This window comes from Myotis myotis, unplaced genomic scaffold (genome assembly GCF_014108235.1).
Source record: "Myotis myotis isolate mMyoMyo1 unplaced genomic scaffold, mMyoMyo1.p scaffold_m19_p_5, whole genome shotgun sequence".
NCBI classification, from domain to species: domain Eukaryota; kingdom Metazoa; phylum Chordata; class Mammalia; order Chiroptera; family Vespertilionidae; genus Myotis; species Myotis myotis.
The window spans coordinates 13456770-13469836 of record NW_023416357.1 but is presented as its reverse complement, the minus strand read 5'-3'; the positions used below and the strand labels follow the sequence as shown (position 1 = coordinate 13469836).

The 13067-nt window shown below is 40.8% G+C and overlaps 1 protein-coding gene across 3 annotated transcripts in view; it reads left to right on the top strand.

The window, feature by feature from the left end:
* Positions 1-13067, top strand: part of CTNND2 (catenin delta 2) — a 795027-nt gene that overhangs the window by 699623 nt on the left and 82337 nt on the right. For 2 of the 3 annotated variants that reach the window (XM_036310691.1, XM_036310693.1), the window contains 2 exons: positions 4958-5032; positions 6325-6475. In XM_036310691.1, the coding sequence (XP_036166584.1) occupies positions 4958-5032; positions 6325-6475 (226 nt within the window). The remainder of the gene's footprint in view (positions 1-4957; positions 5033-6324; positions 6476-13067) is intronic. The other variant, XM_036310692.1, reaches the window with a different exon arrangement.

Here is a 13067-nt window from a genome sequence, read left to right as displayed (position 1 = left end):
ATGTACTAAGAACTCTACCACATCTAACATCAAAATTAAGGATCAGTGTCACCAATTATTCGTTTAGGTATAGACGTCTTTACCGAGCTACTAAGAATGTCCTCTAGAAAGGAATCTGGTCTGTAAATACTTTAAAGGCAGAAGCCAAGTCCCATGTATTTCTTTTTACCTGTTCATCCCTGTGACAGAAAAGTGTTATGGGAAAACTATGTTCTTTTCAGTTTTCAAACTCATCAGTGCTTTGCAGGCTGCAGGTTTTGATAGCATTTCCCAGTCCCACCGTTCCTGCAGGTTGAGCGTTCTGTTTAATTACCAGGCTCTGTGTCATAGCGGAGGTATGTTTGGGTCTTTAGGTACTTGGAACAAGAAAATAATGAGATTAAAAACTTTATGCTATTTTGATATTCAAAAATTCCTACTTTGGATTATAAAATAAGAATTATGGATGAACTATCATAAATTTTTTTCAGTATTTTCTGGTAATAATATCCTGCTGACTGTTTTCAGTGCATAAACCTGCCCATTAGTTCAGCACAGTCATCCCCAGTGTGAAATGTATCCCCACATATTGAGTAGACATTTATTTGGTACTTTTTTTCCATTACTAATAGAGACTAGTAAGGAGCAGATGAAGTCAGCATCACAAAAATTATTCTGTATTTTCAACAGAGTTTAACAAGTATGGCCATCAGATTTCCCAGTCCACATCGGATTAAAAAAAGCAAGGAGTGCCTCTTATAAAGAGGCATAAAGATCTGCCTACGAAGGGAGAGTAAATACTGTGATGGCAAAGAGAAAAGACAAAAGAATTAGAAAAAGTAACTACAAGGTAGCAAGAGAGGAGAACGGCCAGAGGCCATTAAATGTCTTGGCTGTTGCATATTTTCTAATAACTGATACTCCTAATGCTGACCCTCTGAAATGAAAAAAATGTTAAATTATTACTAATAATTTTAAAAGACAGAAATCATTTTAGAAATCTTTCCCTCCCAATGGGTAAAGTAGAATTTTGACTCTCAGAATGTCAGCCTTACTTATAAAGCACTAACCTTCCTTATTCTGCAACTTTAGTCAAATGGAATGGTGCTCAGGCAGAGCAGGGGACTGCTAAAGAATGTTTGTGTATAGTTAAAAGTATATGTGCTTCCATAAGAGCTTTACTATAAAAATGCAAATACACAGGCATGCGTAAAAGACAATTACATTATCATCATCTGTTGTGTAATTTATTAATTTATCATATTAAATGGTAAAGGATTATGTGGGTAGGGAAGATAATCCATAGGGATGATTTGAGAAAAATCTTCATTAAGCCAAACACTGATAAATTGTTATAATTTTTAAATGACTGAGAACAACTTGTACAAAGCATAAGTAAATCTTTACTTTAAAAAAAAGATTTCACTTAAGAAAAAATATTAAGTAAAAGATTAAATTGGGATACACAATAGCCTTAATTTTTGTATAGACAGTGTTACTATCTGAAACCTAGAATTTCAAGAATGTGATTTCATAGCAACTGTTGAAATTTAGTGACTTTTTTTTAGTGTCCTTAACTTTTTATGACCCAAACGAAAGCAGAAATGTGAAGGTAAAACACCAGTATTTTGCATAGAGATTGCTTTTTATAGACCTCATCTCCCAAAACAATAATTACTCTTTATGGGGAGATCATGCGCAGTCCTTTTATGTGACAAGTTGACTAGCAAACACATCTTCATAATGGCCCTAAATACTTTTTACATTTTAAAACCCTCATTACTTGGTTTATGAGCATCAGAAAAACATAATAGCAATGTGGCAGAAGCAAAGTGATAAATGTTTTTCATAGCCAATGTGGAATTCAGTTACCTTTTCCTCTTTTACAGCACAATGATGTTTTTGTCACAGAATAATAAAACTATTAGATATAGTAGATTAAAGATTTGTAAAAATGTGACCAAATGTTCTTTGAACTCCCATTTATGGGTTATTTCTATTGTAATTGAACCTTGTGAAAACCCAGGGTTTGAACTGTAGAACTATATCTGCCCTTGCTATTAAGCCAAACATTTTAGATATCTTTGTTTAGTCAACTTTCCCCCTAAAATGTGATTATTGTCAAGACTATTATTTCCTCATTTACTTTTAAAATAAGGTAGACTAAATAGATATTTGAATATTAATTTTTAATATTTGATGAGCTAACATAATAGCAACATAGATGTAGTGAAAACAGAATCTTCTGCCATGTGGCCCCAATGAATAAAAAAATAAGAGAACCAAGAAATTTGAGACTTGTCCCTAGAGACCTGGTCAACAGCCTCAAGAAAGATACTGAATTGAGCATAGCTTAGTTGTTCTCAGGGCTGAATTGAAATGTCCAGGACTTCCATTGCCAATATTCAAGGGTGTTTAACTCAGGAGTTTAGAGGAGGGCCAAATGAGTTATTGAAACACTAAAATAATAACATGAGTTATTAGACCAAGATTAATTGGTGAATTTTCAAAGAATTATATCACTATGATTGCAGATGTATATAATTTACATTTGTCTTTTTGAGATGCAGAAGAGAAGGGAAGTCAGGCACACCAACTCTAGGGCAGTGCTTCCTGGGTTCAAGACCTGGTCAAGCAGCCGCAGGCTGAGGGACCTTGCTGTGCCTCCCTATTCTCATCTGTAAAGTGGGAATAACACTAGCACATACTTCACAGGGATGAGATGAGGATTACGTGAATTAATACATGTAAAAAAATAGAACTGTGCCTGGCATTTGGTTAAGTGTTAGATTTCTTATAGTTGAGATTGTTATAAGGGCTTATAACTCTCCTGAGGTCCTCATTGGGAAAGCATTTCTGCAGGAGAAATTTGGGTCACATTTTTGTGCTTATAATTTATGCTTATAAATTGTTTTCTCTCACCTCCCTTCCTAGTTTTAAGCATCAATTGTTTTCTCCAGGACCAGCTCTTTTTTCTCCATCTTCTCTTTGTCATTCCCACCCTCCCCTTCCTACTCCTCTTCCTTCTCATCCTCTTGAATCATCAAGCATTCTCTCTTCCACTCCTGAGCCGTTCTTCTCAGAAGCATCCTGGTCCATGCCTGATAGCTCCCCTCTCTGTACACATGTGCTCAGTGCACAGTGCTCTCATTTTACCCAAAGACTTTCACTTCAACTACAATGGGTTATGATACACGTTTCTCTCTTGTTCATGTTGTTATGCCAGTGGTACTCTTACTTTTGTTTAGATTACAAAACACTTGGCAACCCATGCACCTCTAACCACCACAGTGGATGATTCCAAGGCAACTGACTTTTCTTTTGGGAAACTCTATAGGAACCTCATGGTTCTGTATTGAGTGTACCTGAAACCATACCTCATTTCCCAATGACACTGTCTGGTGACTTTCTCCTTTCCACCTCTAACTGGGGTTTACTCCTTTTTCGGTGGGTTACCCTTTGGTCACACATTACCTCTGAGACTGGTCAATTGTTTGGCTGCTACTTAAAAGGCATCACTATCACCTATTTTTGCATGTCAAGAAATCTTGTGGAAACTTGCAGCATGTTTTGAGTGAAATGTAAGTAGTTTATTCTGAGTCGTCCTATTCTAAACTGATATTGGGAATTTTCCATACCATACAAAACTAAAAGTTTCAAAATAAAAGTTATTTTCTATGCAGCAATTGTAATAATACGAGTTGAAATCTGTTGTCTGGTTATCCCTTTTCACTTAGGGAGAACATACCACTGTTGACCATTTTATGGTACCAAAAGGTGTATCTGTAACATTTTGGGCCATATATAGCCTCCTTTTTTTTTTTTTTTTTTTTTTTTTACTCTCAAATAAGTTCTCCACAAAGCTGAAGGACTCTCATTTATTTTCCAAACACTAAATCATCTTTCCATCCCACATGGGCAGGATATAATAGCTGGACTTCTAAAATGATACAATCATAAATTTCCCTTCTTGGCTTATTTCAAATATGGCCAAGTTCTTCTCTATCAATGTTTAGAAGGATGGAGGGGAGGGGAGAGCAAGGCAGTGTCTGGGGGACTGAGCACAGAGGATTAGGGGAGAGAGAATGAAATGCTGGCAGAGGAGGGAAAATTGTCAGCATCATAAAGAGAAGCAGATTTGGAGTAACAGGACTGGGGTCAGGGGCACAGTTGACCCTGATGAGCAGGTTACTTAACAACGTTGTGCCTAGATTTCCTCTCTATAAATAAGAATACTAATGCCACCTCCAGCGTCTTAGGGAATTAGAAGAGGTCACTAATGTTCAAAACAGCATCCTCAACTGGAATGAGGTGGTGCCGGAGAAGAGGCCATCTCTAGGACCCATGCATCAGCCTGCCCAAGTTGCCAAGAACATTCCCACTATCTCCCAAAGGGCCAGCACATCTCCCCAGTATACAGTCAATTGTTGATGTTCATCTCACAACTGGTAAACATTAAGCCTACCTTCTGATTTCGATTTTCTTCCTTTCTCTCACCTCCCTTCCTAGTTTTAAGGACGAACCCAACAATGCATGTGCTGCATTAGCTCAGGTTCTCCTGGGCCCTGGAGACCAGAGGTTTACAAGTCTAGTGGAGGCAGTAGATGAAAATCATGTCTCAGCATTTCAAATTGCGAATTAAATTTCTAGTGGACATGAAAGAGGTTCTGTACTATGTTCACAGAGCACCTCCCTCCAAATTCCAAGAAACAGCTTTCAAACCTGGATGCTTTTCCATGTCTAAGACTCCCTGACCACCCATTTTGCTGCTCCCTGAGAGCAGGTCTGTGAAATAGTTCATCGCAATCAAGAGATGCTTTAGTGATTCTAGCTGCTTCCCATCCCCTCAGGCTTCCTGGAGTGGGGGCAAGGGAAAGATTATGGGACGAGTTGATGGTGACAAGAAACTATGTGAATGTGACTTCTAACGTAGGATGGGATGAAGTTGTGTGTTTTTTTAATCTCATATTTCATGCAGGGCTGGGCTGAGGATGTGGCAGGCATGGCGTATGCCCTACGTTCACTACCAGAGGGGGCTCCCTGCCTGCCACAGGTGAGAGCCAGCTCTGGGGTGTCTGCCCCAATGGGGAAGGGGGGTGGAGGGGCCTGGTGGGGGGGGTTGGGGACTTTATTCCACCTTTGGTTGTCCCCCAGAGGACTCAACCACAGAATCCAAAACTTCCTGTCGTGAATGTCATTTTCTTACATCCTAAATGAAAATGTGACTGATTAAACCCTATGTGGGTTGATTTTTATAGTACACGTTCTTCTTTAGAACACCGTAAAATAGTATAAAGTGTATATGCAAATGTCGGAAGAATCTGGCCTTCCTACATTCTGTGACATGGATTGGTGTGCTTTATCATTCTGAATATTGCAAGTACATTTCAGTAGTAACATTAGGTGTGCTTCATTATGATCAATAATCACCAACCCAAAACAAATTATATATCTTATATTACAGAGTAAACATGGAATTATGGCCCTAGACCAGTGATGGCGAACCTTTTGAGCTCATCGTGTCAGCATTTTGAAAAACCCTAACTTAACTCTGGTGCCATGTCACATATAGAAATTTTTTGATTTTTGCAACCATAGTAAAACAAAGACTTATATTTTTGATATTTATTTTATATATTTAAATGCCATTTAACAAAGAAAAATCAACCAAAAAAATGAGTTTGCGTGTCACCTCTGACACGCGTGTCATAGGTTCGCCATCACTGCCCTAGACACAACACATTTTGATCTAAATATTTTCTAGTTTATAATTTTTACTGTTTATTTTAATGTCATATTTACCCCTCCTCACCCCTACCTTTTTCTGACTTATTTAATCTTTATTATTCAGCAAAGAACTTACTGATGATATGTTTAGCAACTCATCTCTATGCCCCACCTCCAAATTAAATCTCTGTTTTTAAACCAATCACCCACACTCAATCTTTTATCATTTTCTACTTTTTCCAGGGCTCATTTTATTATTCCTCTGAATGTCAGTAGCCCCCCTTTCTGTCCCAAACCTTCACATTTCAAAGTATCAAGTATATACATCATGCAAATGGCTACAGATGGCTTTCCAATCTAAGGAAAGGAAAGACTGGTACCAGAGAAGCAAAATGTGGCTAGCTGACTCACCCTGAAACCTTTCCCATATTGTGAAGGCAAAATATAACATGAAAACGTTTAAATACATGTCTAACCTATTCAACCTATTTTACAATTAGGTCTTGATAATTCAACCTTTTTGGTTCCTGCAAAGGACAGTCTGAAAACTGTACGTGCTATTTGCTCCTAGGGTTTGCCTCCTCCATTCCTAAGGTCTTTGCCTTCATCTTTTCGCAGTGGTCAGTGTACATCCGAGCTGCTGTCCGGAAAGAGAAAGGCCTGCCCATCCTCGTGGAGCTGCTCCGAATAGATAACGACCGTGTGGTGTGCGCAGTGGCCACGGCGCTCCGGAACATGGCCCTGGACGTCCGAAATAAGGAGCTCATTGGTATGTTCTCTCCGATTCTCTCACAGTGTCTCAGTTTTTCAATGAAAATATTTCCTGGCAGGGTCCATGTGATTGAATCTACTCACAGAACATATGTGCATGCAGAAATAGTGCATTTATTAGGGGCCACATTTTTCCTAGTTCTCCTAGCTTAAATCCAATGACCCGAATTATCTTTTAGAATTCAGAGGAAAATGCAACGTTTGTTGGCATTTCTAATCCTTGCAAATTAAAAGCTATGCTCAGCACGAGATACCATCTTCCTGATCCTTTAAATCCCTGTCAAGCTTTTTATTTTCCATGTGGGGAGCAGGAATTGTAATGGGATCCGCGCCACTTAGCTTCTCCTCTCAAATGTGTCATTTATTTTGGATGAGACCATGCTGGCTCTTTTATTGTTTACTGAATCTTCTTCCTTTAATTTGGTATTCAAGGAATAGGGAGGATCTTTTATTAATGAACATTAAAGAGGTCAAACATTTGTCTATATATTCACCAAATATGTATCATGACCTACGTTGCCCCAGGCCTGTTCGAGGTCCAGAGATTATTACATTAATGAACAAAGCAGACAGGAAGCCTGCCCTTGTGGAGTTTCCATCGGGAGAGCAGAGATGGGCTGTAAACAAGATGCACACATGAATCCCGTTGTGTGTTAGGAACATTCTAGGGGGAAAATGGACGTGGGTAAAGGAGACAGTAATTAGTGAGGTTGCCATCTTTTAAACTGTGGTTAAATTCACATAACATACAATTAACCATTTTAAAGTATACCACTGATACCAAATTCCAAAACACTGTCAGCGCCCTGAGGAAAACCCTGTACTCATTGAGTAGTTACCCCCACTTTCCCCTCCTCCAGGTGCTGGCACTCTCCAATGTGTGCCCTGTTTCTATGGATTCTCCTATTCAGGAAGTTTCATGTAAATGGGATCATAGAATATGAGAGCTTTGGTGTTGGCTTCTTTCACTTAGCATAAGGAGTTGTGATTTTAAATGAGATGTCAAGGTCAGGATGGGAGTTGTTGGGAAGGTAACATTTGAGCCTTGACTTGAAGGAGGTGAGACTGGGCCATGTGGATATTTGGGGGGATAGAGCATGTATATTGAAGGAGCTGCCTCTGCAGAAGGCCCCCTAGAAGGTCTGGAAGCAAGCCAGAGGGTTCAAGCCTTCATGGGACCTCGTGTGCCTAGGGCAGTGAGTGGTAGGAGCCCGGCTGGAGAGGCCTCCTTGTCCTTCCGTTTACAGTGGGTAGATGGGAGGCCAAGGATGATTGATGCCTAGAGAACCAAGGAACCACAGAGATCTACCTGGGAAGAGACACAAGTCTACCAAAGACCATCTTCCTAATGTAGGCATCTTGGATCAAAGAGATCATTCCAGAGGTCATTGGTCAGTCAGTACAGCAGGAAGCCTGGCAAGACTGAATGCAGGTAATAGGTGTCAATGAAGGCCAAGCAGCAGGGAGCTAGACCACCCACCATGCCAAAGGCTCAGGGTATATAGCCTCTGGGAATCTGAGAGAAAGCAGGTGAGTGGGCCAAAAGGCAAGATTTTTTTTCTGGGGCAGGTGGAATACTAGGTGTGGATCCAAATTTCATACACGAATTTTACATAAATACATAGGTTCATTTTTGCTATTCAAATTCCTGAGCATGGCACACTAGGCCCTTTGCAATTTTTTCCTCCATTTCACAGTACCCATTATATCTTCCAATAAACATCCAATTTGTACAGTATATGTTTACTTATAAGGAAACCAGACTTCAAATCTGTCTCTAATACATGCAATGATTTGTTATACTTGCAGTACATTATAAGGCATGAAACAAACATAATTTGATGTTTATGTTTGAATTTAATTTAAGTATTATTTGTGGATTTTTTAAAGTATTGAAACTAACCCATTAGCTCAAAAGGTCAAGGTACTCTCTCCCTGCTTGCTTTCCTTTTCTGTACGTAGTTGTTTCCGATAAAATCCCTCTGCTCCTCTAGAAAATGAAGGAAAAATCAATAGCTAATCAGTCTACTGCCTGGACACTCACCACTCAGTATTGTGGGTTTGTGTGTTTTATTTCTTTCGGTGGATTAAAATATAACAAAATAGGGAACTATTAATTGGTTTTCTAGCTTCCAGGCATCCCTTTTCCCTTGGAAGCCAGTTATCTAGCACTCTGTCTGAGGCAGGAACATTTGGAGCTCCATATTGCCCATGTTCAATTAAGCCTTTACTATCTAATGTCACCAGACAGGAAAGGGAGCCAGTCTCTTAAAAATAGGAGTGAAAATATCGCAGTCACAGGCTTTACGGAATCAATGACATTTTTCTTGAATGAAAAAAAAAAAAGGCAGAATTTCACAAAACAAAACAAAAAGCACACCATTGTATTCTATCTAGGAGAAAAGAAAGACCTTTGCTAATTCTCTTACTTTAAATAGTGTATCAGCCGAAACCGGTTTGGCTCAGTGGATAGAGCGTCGGCCTGCGGACTGAAGGGTCCCAGGTTCGATTCCGGTCAAGGGCATGTACCTGGGTTGCGGGCATATCCCCAGTGGGAGATGTGCAGGAGGCAGCTGATCGATGTTTCTCTCTTATCGATGTTTCTAACTCTCTATCTCTCTCCCTTCCTCTCTGTAAAAAATCAATAAAATATATTTTAAATAAATAAATAAATAAATAAATAAATAAATAGTGTATCAGAGGGGTGATTTTTATAGAAAAATGCTACATAGAACTTTACATGTTGAAAGAAAGTGGCAATGATTTTGAACCATGAACAAAACAATAAACTTCTACATCTTCTCTTTTCTACCAAATCTCACTCAAAGCTTTGGTGACCTGCTTCATGGTGTTGAAGATCATCCATATTCTGACCCAAATAGATATCTCTAGTATGAATCCCACATCTCTGTATCCACCTGTGTATCTCCACTGGATACCTAACAGGCATTTCAAGTATAACATCTCCATACCTGAGTTCCTTGTCTTCTCCCCAAGCTCGATCCTTCCACAGTCTCCCCACAATAGCCAATGGCAGTTTGTCTTTGCCGTGGTCCAGGCCAGGCACCTTACAGACCCCTTGGACTCCTCACCCTTCATATCCAATCCATCAACAAATCTGGTCTGTGTTTTCTCAGAATCTGACACCTCTCACCTTCATTGCTTTTCCCCCAACCTCCCATCGTCTCTCACCTGGATTATTACCATGGCCATCTACCTGGTCTCCCTGCCCACCCTTTTTTATCAAATATGTTCTTATTGATTTCAAAGAGAGGAAAGAAGAGGGAGAGATAGAAACATCAATTGCCGGGGTCCAACCCCAGCGGGTCCAGGGGTTCCCAAAGGCGTAGACGGAGTTGGCGAAGAAGGAATGACACGGAGACAGTGTTCAGTTGATCAGCAGCCTAGCCAGGATCTCCAGCCAGGATCTCCAGCCAAGTTCTGGTCTGGATCTCCAGAGAGGTTCTGCTTAGGATCTCCTGCCAGGGTCTGTGTCCATGTTCTCTTGCTAGGTTCTCCAGCCAGGTTCTGTAGCCATGTTCCCTTGCTAGATTCTCCAGCCAGGTTCTGTCCAGGTTCTTCAGCCAGGTTCAGTCACCAGGTTCTAGTCAGGTTCTCTTGCCAATTTCTGTAGTCAGGTTCAGTCCAGGATCTTTTGCCATGTTCTCTCGCTAGGTTCTGTCTCTAGGTTCTGAGGCCAGTTTCTGTCCAGGATCTTTTGCCATGTTCTCTCCATCGAAGTTCTTCTGTCTCTAGAGAACGTTCTGTGTAGGTTCTGTGCCTAGGTTCTGTCTCTCTTGGTTCCGTATTCTAAGTTCTGTGTCTAGCTGTCTTATTACATCTGTATTTATACCAGTTGATTCAATCCTATCAATCTCTATTACAAAGGTTAGGGCGTTTCTTATCTTCATTCCAGGGAGTAAAGATTATGTAGCTTAAGCATGATTGTTCATAGTTAAAGTGATTAATTACCCACCTGGCACTAGTTAAGAGGTTTTATTCCCTCCCTAACTTCACGGGAAAATCCCTACCTGGGGAAACACCCTTTCTCAGAGACCTTGGTTAAAACACATAGTGCCAAGAAGGTAAGCAAACATATTAAGAACCGTATGCCATATGCCAGGTCCCTTGAAACAGCAAGCATGGACCGGCTCCCGGCAATCAATGATGAGAGAGAATCATTGATCAGCTTCCTCCTACATGCCCCCTACTGGGGATTGAGCCCACAGTCCAGGCATGTGCTCTGACCAGGAGTCAAACCATGATCTCCTGGTTCATAGGTCAATGTTCAACCACTGAGTCACACCAGTTGGGCCTGGTCTCCCTGCTTCTACCCTTGCCCCCTACAGCTACTCTCAATGCAGAAACCAGAGTGGTCCTATTAAAACCTTAGAGCAGGTCATTTCTGCACTCAAAACTCTCAATAGCTCCTCATCTGTCTCACTATAAAACGAAGGCTTTTACAGCAGACACAACTCCGTACGATGCAGCTTGCTGTCCCTCTCTAACCTCACCCTCTCTCCTCCCTGTCACTAACTTTGCTGAGGCCCACCGGGTCACTATGGTTCCCATAGGAACAATCCTGCCTCAGGCCTTTGAACTTGCTGTTCCCTCTGGCTCGAATCCTCTTCCTCCAGGGGCCTATGCACCTCAGCTCTCATCCCATTCAGGTCTTTACCCAAGTGCCAGTTTCCCAACAGAACCTTCTCTGGCCTCCGTTTCTTCATTCTACCACCAACTCTTCTTCTCCCTGCTTCACTTTTCTCCACCGCACTGATCACCTTCTAATATACAGCATGTTATTTATTTCCCTGGTTACCTGTCCATCTCCCCACACTGGAATGGAAGCCCATGAAGGTCAGAAAAGTCTGTCTCATTTGTTCACTGATGTAGCCCATGTACCTAGAGCAGCCCTCAATCCACAGTAGGAACGTCATAAATATTTGCCAAATGACTGAACTACATATTTTCCTGTCTGACCATCATTTTTAAATGAATTCCAAATCAGCAAAACATTAAGTAAGCACATTAAGTAAAACAACAAAAGAAAATGATTTTATACTAATAAAGAAAGTCATCCAAAAGCCAGTTCATTTTCCTACGGAGGTTTACCAGACGTATGCAGGCGCTCCGGAGGTCAGAAGGAATCCAGTTCCTCCCACCACTGGTTCTGGGGGTTTGTTTTAAATTATATCTCTCCTTAGATCATTCTTTTAGCTCGGGATGGGGAGAGGAGCTGCTACCACACTACGGTCAGCAAATGGTTTATCTTCCTCTGACTCTCTTATCAGGAAAACTCCAGATAAGCTATTGAACAACCATCAGCCTACTGCATCAGCTCTAATGAGGGTCATATAGTAGCACCAAAAGGAACATCACACCCTGCCTCTCCCATGTCCCACTCAGGCTGTGCCCATGCTTCTGAGATGTCCCTGCCACCAGGCAGGCAGCGAGTCTATAGCTAGATCTTTGTGTTCTGAGTGACTTGGTGCAGTCGTCCAGCTTAATAAACATCCGTACATTCTTTTGTAATCTTTTGAAAATATTAATTATCCTTCCAAGTGTCATCTCATCATTCAGAAAAGTATTTTTTATTGTTTTTTTAATGAATGGTAAGATTTCCCTTCAGTGAAAAGAGAAAATAACATTATATCACTTTAACAAGTCTGCAAATTGCCCAACATTTCAGCAGGTTGACAGTTCCTGATGAAGATGGCAGATACTTATTTTAGCCAAATCCCCACCCCTCTCTGCCAACAGAACAAGCCAAACAAGACTCCAATAAAAATTTAAACGTACAGCACACATAAACACTAGAGAGGGGAGATGTCTTGCACTTGGCAAACATTGGTCCTTAACCCATGGCTACTCATCCATGGAAAATAACTCTGAAGAGAGTTATTTCATATGTGCTGTTTTGTTTTGCTGCATTTCCAGACAGCACAGAAAATCAAAAGGCTGTATCAAAATAGTTAGAACACAGGCACCACACGTGTATATTTCTCAGTATTTAAGGTTATCTGTTCCGTGAATGCCATGGTGTCACACTGGAGGCACTGTCCACGCTCCTCCCAAACTGCCCCTTTCTCTCACTACGCTTTTCATGAATTCTTCAGCCACACCAGTGTCTGCACCATCATTCTCACGCACACACCTTTGCTGCAGCTGTTTCTTCCCTGGCACACTCCTTCATAGTCTCTACGCACTGATCTCCACCCATCACTCAATGCCCAGCACAAGGTGGCCTTCCCACTGAGGACTGCTCTTTGAACTCAGAGTGGAGGTGGATAGCACCTACTTGATAAAAAAAAATGTTTTCATTCATCTTAGGTTTCCATTGTGTAGTTTTATTCCTGTATTGTCTTTTACTTTTATGTGCATGCATCACAACTTCTCCCGATGACTTCATAAGCAGGGATCTGGTACCCTATTTGTTTTTATTTCCTGCAGTGTCTAGCACTTTGCTACACCTGTAACAGGCACTCAGTACATATGTGCTACAATACATATGTACAGTACATATGTGGAGATGAATAACAAAGGTTAATTATTCTGAAGAATGGATCTAGAGGAGGTTTGGGGAACCCCAA